We start from the raw sequence: 7953 nt of genomic DNA, 5'->3' as shown, positions 1-7953 counted from the left end.
ACCACAAACAGCAGAATCAGTTTTTACCCCAAAACAGTAGTGACCATGATTAAGATATGTAGCTGAGTGGACAATATTTTAATGTTGTCGCCAAAATGTAGTTACCTAAAATCGGTGAGAGGCTAAAAGTAAGATTCTATGGTTTCTTAAAGTGAGTTACGGGAGGTTGAGCACGAAAAGTCTTCGTCTAAACCATGTACAATGGCCGTTCAAAAGTTATTTCAGTCACATGGAATGAGGCTTAGTGCCAGTCTTAGGGAGGGAAGCAGATGAAGAGAGATATCAGAGAAAAATTTCTTGCTCTGAGAGGTCATGAGAAAGTTGTATATTAGCTTGGAGAAATAGAGGACCTATTTAAAGCTTAATTCTTTAATCTCAGGTAGAGATTGCTTGCCGTGCGGGAAAAATTTTCCCGTCTCTTCAGGAGTAGATAAAGATAAACTAGGTTGAATTTATCTCTTTATTCCACCGCTTTTACACTCTTCTGCGGTGACAAATTGGGCGGGTATTTCTCACACGCGTCGTAGACCGCCAGACCAAAACCCTAATTTATATCCCCCCATTTGTGTGAAGCCGAGTCAGCCTTCGCGATGATGTGTTGAGAGAGAGAAATATTCTCTGTAGCCGAGTTGGCCAAGATATAGAGATATTCTCTGATTTGTGAGAATAACTAAGATAAGTCACGTAAAAAGACATGGAATGCCTCAGAATTCGTGCGTAGAGTATGAGATGAGTTAAAATTGGACTCTACCTCTTTGTGGATGGTCACATATGTCACGTGGAGACCGTATTATTGATTTTGGGTCACTTTGTTGATCATGCGAAGCTCAAGGGATATTATTCATGTTTTTGGATAGACATGTACAGTTCATACCCAATTTACTAGCCGTGAGTGTGTTTGAGACGCCGAGAAGGAGGCTTGAGCCCTAAGTGAGGCTTTTTCCTGAGTTTTATGCTTGTATAAGACTCTTCAGACGAGCTGGCTCAGCTCGGATGATGCCATCTGAGGTTTGGATGATGCAACTGAGGCCATCTGAGATTTGGCCTACGCGACTGAGGCTGTCTGAGATTTGGCCGACGCGACTGAGGTCGTCTGAGGTTTGGCTAACACGACTGAGAACGTATGGTATTTAGATCGCCCGATTGAGTCTCTCCGAAGTCAACTGGGAAATGTTCAAGAGAGAAAAGGAGGCCTGCACGCCTAGGAGTCACGACATCACGCCCATCCAGCAGTGTCTTGCGGGGGGCATATACTAGAAATTGTGGATGTGGGTGCCTTGAGGACCAAGGGCTTAGTCACTACTGTGAGAGTTGAGTTTTGCCCAATAGGGTTGATCCTATTTTTTTGGCGATGGTAATCAAACTTGTCTACAGAGCTTTCTTTTTACATCCGATCCTCTCTCATTTTAGTCTTGCTAAACTTTTGAAGACGACTTGTTATCTCAGATTGATGACTCAATCCCTAGTTATGAAAGTACCATTTTTCCTCTGGTCTTGAAATGACACTTTTTCCCCTTATCCAAGTTTCACTATCTACATTAAGATGACGTCTTTTCATAGTCGCAACATGAAGTTGTCAGGGTATTATGATTTTGAAGGTGACGACTCTCTTTCTGTAACTGCAATCGGTCACAAATCTTATTTTACAATCAAGACACCACATAAAACACAAACAACAAATACAGTAATGGGTTTCTTTGAGTTCATTTACTTTCTAATTGAGGCCATAGCTTCTTCCAGTTCTTCACAATTTGATTTTTCCTTCCTTCTCGAGTAATGCTTTTCTTTGAGTTTATCAACGATATTAGGAATCACAACATTTTTCTAGTGCTCTTTCGTACGAGTCATGTTTGTAGAAGATGTTAATCATCGATTAAAATTTTTGAATCGAAAATTACAACAATCAATTGATTTCGAAACTTTTTTTTCTTTTTTTAAGGGGGTCGTTAGGTTAGAGAGGAAAAGGGAGAGTAAATTTTATTTTGGAATCAAGATGAACTCAGGGATAATGAGTTAATAGGATTTTAGGTTTTATTATTAGTGAAGGATCAAGTAATACTTTCACTATCTTTTGACACCCCCTATCATTTTTGGAGTCTGAGTAGATTTCTAGCATACGCCAATTAACTCCAGCATACCCAATTAAACGAGGAAAAATAATTAAAGGCCCGATATTTATTATTATTATTTTCTAAATTAAGAATATAAATTGTACCATCTTTGGTCGAGTTTACAAATTTGAACCCGTAGATAGACCCTCGTTTCTTCATCACTGTGTGCCATGCATAAACCTAGACTCTTCAGATGTTTTAATTAGGGTTTTAAGCTTTCCATTCAGCAACAGCTTCTGGCAAAATAAAATAGAAGAAGATACAATTAGGGTTGTAGATCGTTGTGTTCAATCTGACCTTTCATTTTTTTTCTTTCATCTTGTGGAAAGAAACTAAAAGGCTTGAAAGACTCTGTGGAACTTTATCAAGGTTTGATACTAAACTTCTTTAATTCCTAACTGAGAAAAATAATTTACGAATGATTTTTCTTTTTATTTGTATCTTTATTGTGTATTATGTTTTAGTCCACTTGTATTGCAGGATTTATTTAATTGTGTGGTTTCTTTTGCTTATCAATAAAATTTGTTTGATTGGCAAATTTTCTTTTTTAATTTACTTAACACTTGATGTACAACGATTCCACCTACAACAAAAAGATGTTTCCTATGATGATCTCCTATCATTTAGCTTACTCAATTTAGTTGCATATACAGGTCTCAGTTCCAAACTGTTTTGTTTAATTTTTGCAGGGATTTTCAACTTTGTGTGAACTATGGATGATGGAGAGTTAGAATTTTCAAATCAGTTATTAAATATGGATAATGAACTCCCAAGCAGTCGCTGTTTTTTCCAGGGAGATGCTCATGCATCAACCCATACACATATTTGCAATCCTCCTGGTCCAGATTCGTCTCACTCACATACTTGTGTCCGTACCAAAATCCGTCCTGTCCCAACTGGGGATAAGGTAAGTACTGATGATACAGCAGAGTCTGCTGAAACAAAATTCAAAAAACTCCCATCTGGTAATCGGGAAGCAGTTCGTAAATACCGTGAAAAAAAGAAGGCTCGAGAAGCTTCATTGGAGGATGAAGTTGTTAGGTTGAGAGCCATTAATCAGCAACTGTTGACAAGGCTACAAGGTCAAGCTGCCCTTGAAGCTGAGGTTGCTAGGTTGAAGTGTTTGCTTGTGGACATTCGGGGAAGGATTGAAGGGGAAATTGGATCATTTCCTTATAGGAAACCTACCAAGAGTTTACATGGGACTCCACAGATCATTCCACCCTCTAACTTGCTTGGGGTGTATGAGATGAACAACTGTGATCTTCGGTGTGATGATAAGACTTATTGCACGCATCCTGGATTGGATAATGTGGTTACTCAGGAAATTGGTGTACTCAACAATAAAGGATGTGGGCCTTGTGATATCAGATATGGGCAGTGTGTTGGAAATACCAATATATCAAACGAAGAGCTTCCAGATTGTGGACAAACCAAGGGTATACATGGGACTCCACAGAACATGCCACCCTCTAACTTGCTCGAGGCGAATCTGTGCGATCTTCGATGTGATAATCAGGTTGATTGTATGCATCCTGGGTTGGATTATGTGGGTACTGACGGATTGGATAATGTGGGTACTGGTGAAACTGGTGGAGAGGTAGATTGTGCAAGCCCACACTGGAATATGAATGATTGCTCAATGGATTTTTTGAATGAGTTTCCGTTCCTGAGAGATAATAATGCCTACACCCATACCCATATATGCAACCCAGCTGGACCAGATTCCTCTCACACACATACTTGTATCCGTTTCCACACCAAAGTTCTTCCCTCCCCAACTGGAGATAAGGTAACTATTCTTTGAGCACATGCTACAAGTACATCCTAAGCTGTAAGCAATTCTTTTAATCTGTCTAGTATTGGTATAATGATTGATTTGAGACACAGCTCCTTAATCATCTTTACTTGGTCTTTAACTTATTGATTAAAGAAAAATACAGCCTCTTGTATATAGCACGATAACCTTATTTCTGATAGATTTGATGTCTTAGACTTTTATTTCTATTTCCTCATATGGAGGGAATCAGAAAGTTTTATTTATACAAGAGGCTGGAAGAGAGTGTTAGTCATGCTTGCCTTCTCTCCTCTAACCATTAGGAGTTGTAGAGAACTCACCAGGCTACATAGGAGACCTCATAAGCGACTTTAACTTACTGTAGCATTAACCTTTTATCACATGATTAAGAACCTTAGTCATGCATTAATCAGACTAATACTAGTCTGTCTCAAGTTATCTCGGATTAACGCAATCTAAAAACAACTCCAGATACCTAACTCAACTAGAGTTCTACAATTAGGCTCCAAAAGATAGAATCTACTATTGTCGTATGAGATCTGCAAACACATTGTTTTGAGACAGACATTCATCTTTATCTTCAGCATTTCTTGTACCAAACACTTTTTGCTTGTGAGACACTTGGTGTATTTCCTGTCACCTATGTGTTAATGGCTGTCCCGGTAGTGTCTTTCCCAGCGTCTACCCTGTCTTGCATTTCAACATCTCGAGTATTGTGTTAGCCAGGCCGGTGCTGATTTAACTTAGCCATTAATGTTACTAGTTTACCAGAAAGGCAGTGGTAATCTCCTTGCTGTCTTCTATAGATAGCATGGTGCCACCCAATTGTACCATAATTTGCTTATTGAGATAGCCATTAGTGTTGCTGAATATACTGGAAAAAGTGATAAGGTCTTTGTTTCTTCTGTAGGTGGTATGGTGTAACCCAACGATGCCAGCCGTCGAACTAGACTGAAATTGAACACAAGCATCAGAAAAAGGTATTTCGATGATAGCAAGTCCTACTATTCAAATAAGCCTTACCAACAACCGAAGCATAGCTATTCTCCAACTATTATGTCACTCTAAAACTCTATCTTATGTACAGGGACGAATGTTATATAAGAACATAGAAGCAATCATTTTACATGTTCAGAATTTTATGCACGTTAGTTAGATATATTTCTAATTCTTCACATCTATTAACTAATACCACTACAGGGAGCTCTTTATCAATGTTTGCAAAGTACTATAATCAGTGGATAATATATTGAATTTTGCTAAAAAATTAAAATACATTTGTAAGTTGCATAAGTGAACTAATAGTCAGTTTATTCTTACACATTTAAGAATAAAAAACTGCTTTAACTTTAAACCTTAGATATGCAGGTCTTTGTGATGTCTGAATTGTACCTTCCACACATTCATGTTTTTGTATGGATCAAGCTAGAGTTGCAATCTTCTTAATAAGATAAGCAACATATATGTGATTGATTGTAAGTGGAAGAGTGATATGTCAAGCATTAGGACTTATAATGTGAAACTTGTTATGCTGCATCATTGATTCCTTGTGTAAAATACAAATCAGCCAAGTAAGTTTCATCACAAATTATAGTTTTACGACACGACTTGGTATTTCTGCCTCCACATCTAGGCTTTATTCTACGGTTATATCGTTCCAACTCGGTCATCCGACTTGTTGACATGTTCTTGTCAGTTGTGTATGTTTCAGCCGTCCTCTTGAGTCATATCCATTTCAGGATATAAAAAATGTGAACTAGACATGCAGCATGTGAGTACATTAGTAAATTATATGCTGACTCTTGGATGCTTACTAGTCTTTGCAGTAGTTTTTTAAGTATGCTTTTCCGTATAGTATTAGTTGCTTTTCATTAGTTTGTATCGTGTTTGGTCATGCTACTCAGTTGTGTTTTTATCCTCGTAGTTTTCAGGTGATTATGATTCAACTTCAGTTTGTTAGTACAACTTATTTATGTTCGTTAGCTAATCTTGTTTATCATTGCAGTCCTAATTGTGCACCTGGAAGCACTGATCACAATGGAGAAAATGTGAAAGCTGCTGCTTATCTTGTTGAAGAGCTACAAATGGACGAGATCCGAGCATACTCTGAGAGGAAAAACATACTTAGGATGGCAAAGGTTCCAAATATAAACATAGAAATTGAAATAGCCGCAAATATTAACAGTATATTCATTAAATAAATTCTTTAGCTATATCTTTTGTTTCATAATTCCAGGATTGATATATGGGGATACCAGTCACGATCATTTTGTTTTATATGGGTTTGTTATCCCACTATATCGATCATGTTTATGTCATGACTCATGATCACTAATTTTCATACCTTTTGAATTTTGAATTCTCGAGTCGTGCAATGTTTTTCCTTCAAATGAGAGTACTCGGATGATATATAATAGTTGACTTAGTGAGTAATAGCATGTAAATTCCTAAGTATCTGTAGGTGTAAAAGACATTTCCTAATTTATTTCTATTTCAGTATTTGTGTATTATCTAAAAAATTAAAGTAAAAAGGGTTTGAAACATCTTATTATAACTAAGAAAAGCTTTCATTGACATTTAAATTTTTTTATTTGGGATCGAATTGCTGCTATTTTTTGGGCCTCTATTTCTCCCAACTAAATGCAGTATCAGTACAAAATGTTCAAAACAGAGGGAGAGAGAACCTACTGGCACTGGCAGACTTCAGATTCCTAGAATCCAAGAGATCCTACTGGCAGAATCGATATTTATCTATCTTTCTTAATTATTGTTCCTGGAATTTGCAAGGTGATTGAACCAAAGTATGAGTTTCTTTGAGAAAGCTTACGTGGTTGTGCTCCAATTATGGGCTGTTGTTTGCAGCATTAGTGCGTCAATTTATGTCCTTCGGGACAAGCTAAGCTACCGGTGAAAGTTCAACTTGGAGATGATAATACTAGCTAGCTTTGATGCTTTATTGGTTTCACGGAACATGCTGACCTCGTTCATCTACTTCTAAGTGCTCATCAGTTCTTCCAAAAGTACTGCTCAAGTGCTTATTTACTGTCGACTCAAGTAGGAAACAAATTCACTCCCCAGACCCAGGGCTAACATTTGTTTCTAGAGAGCTTAGGAGGTGAGGACTGAGAAGTGGGGACTGGAAGCACCAGCATTTAAAAGCTTTTATAAATAAAATAAAATTAGAGGAAACAGTGGTTGGTATGAAACTGTGAATCAGCTGAACAAAAACCATCAGCAGCGTCTGTCACATGTATCATCATCATCCACTACATAACCTTTCCCTGGTATATACTATAATATATTGAATAGAGCTGAGAGCCACCAATTTGGAAGGTCCTACTGATTTGAATAAAGTATATGAAGCTGGTTTCAACATCAAGAGTGTAACAAAGACATATTACGTCACCTCACCAGAATCACGAAACTTTGGCGCTTCACCAATCGAATGGTTATTGCGACCAGAGTTGTTTGATTTAGGGTGGGGCGCTGCAATTGGGGAAAGGTAAGGTCCCACTGCTTCCCCAAGAGAGGAATGTAACGTATTCTGGAGAAGTCGTAGATTTGGCCAAATTTTAAATCGTCAATTTAATTAGAGCGGTAAAGTGTTTCCGATACAATTGTAATCGCTAAAAATCCAACCAGTGGATCTAGTAAGATTCACAGTACGTTCAAGTAATCTCATTAATACGAGTTACGTTCATGAAAATAAGTCAGGGAACCAGTGTAGACAACATTAAAGTAAATCAATTATAAAGCGCAATTATAGAATGCATTAATGTAAATGACACAATGGATGTTACGTGGTTTACTACGGGTAATGAGTTTGAGTTCTTGTTATGAATTGTCAAGGTTACAATGTGATATGATTAAGTGAAAGTAAAAGGAAACACTGTTACTGTGTATTAAAAGGTGTCTCACCCTACTCCTAGCTCACCTCTCATCTTGCATAAAAATGAGTTTTTATTAAAAGAAGTTTTAGTTTGGTGTGGTTTAATCTAGTGACCTAAGAGCAACCACAATCGACGACCAAAACCAAATATTTGG

General features: G+C 37.5%; 1 protein-coding gene across 1 annotated transcript; it reads left to right on the top strand.

Annotated features, from left to right (window-relative positions):
* The first annotated feature begins 2218 nt into the window (after window positions 1-2218).
* On the top strand, window positions 2219-6363 carry LOC113299230 (basic leucine zipper 23-like). Its single transcript, XM_026548217.1, has 4 exons — window positions 2219-2480; window positions 2801-3903; window positions 4820-4889; window positions 5915-6363. Exons 2-3 carry the CDS (start codon window positions 2824-2826, stop codon window positions 4862-4864), a joined length of 1125 nt encoding a protein of 374 aa, XP_026404002.1. The 5' UTR covers window positions 2219-2480; window positions 2801-2823; the 3' UTR covers window positions 4865-4889; window positions 5915-6363.
* Window positions 6364-7953: the final 1590 nt, after the last annotated feature.

The sequence above is a fragment of the Papaver somniferum genome, chromosome 7, assembly GCF_003573695.1.
Source record: "Papaver somniferum cultivar HN1 chromosome 7, ASM357369v1, whole genome shotgun sequence".
Taxonomy (NCBI): Eukaryota; Viridiplantae; Streptophyta; class Magnoliopsida; order Ranunculales; family Papaveraceae; genus Papaver; species Papaver somniferum.
Note: the sequence above shows the minus strand (reverse complement) of the source record. Positions and strands in the feature narration are given on the sequence as shown.

What these genes read in the sequence shown, in the direction of transcription:
- LOC113299230 (XM_026548217.1), top strand. Translation starts at nt 2,824, where the DNA reads ATGGATGATGGAGAGTTAGAATTTTCAAATCAGTTATTAAATATGGAT. An exon ending in CCTCCCCAACTGGAGATAAG is followed by an intron (nt 3,904 to 4,819) that starts GTAACTATTCTT and finishes TTTCTTCTGTAG; the next exon opens with GTGGTATGGTGTAACCCAAC.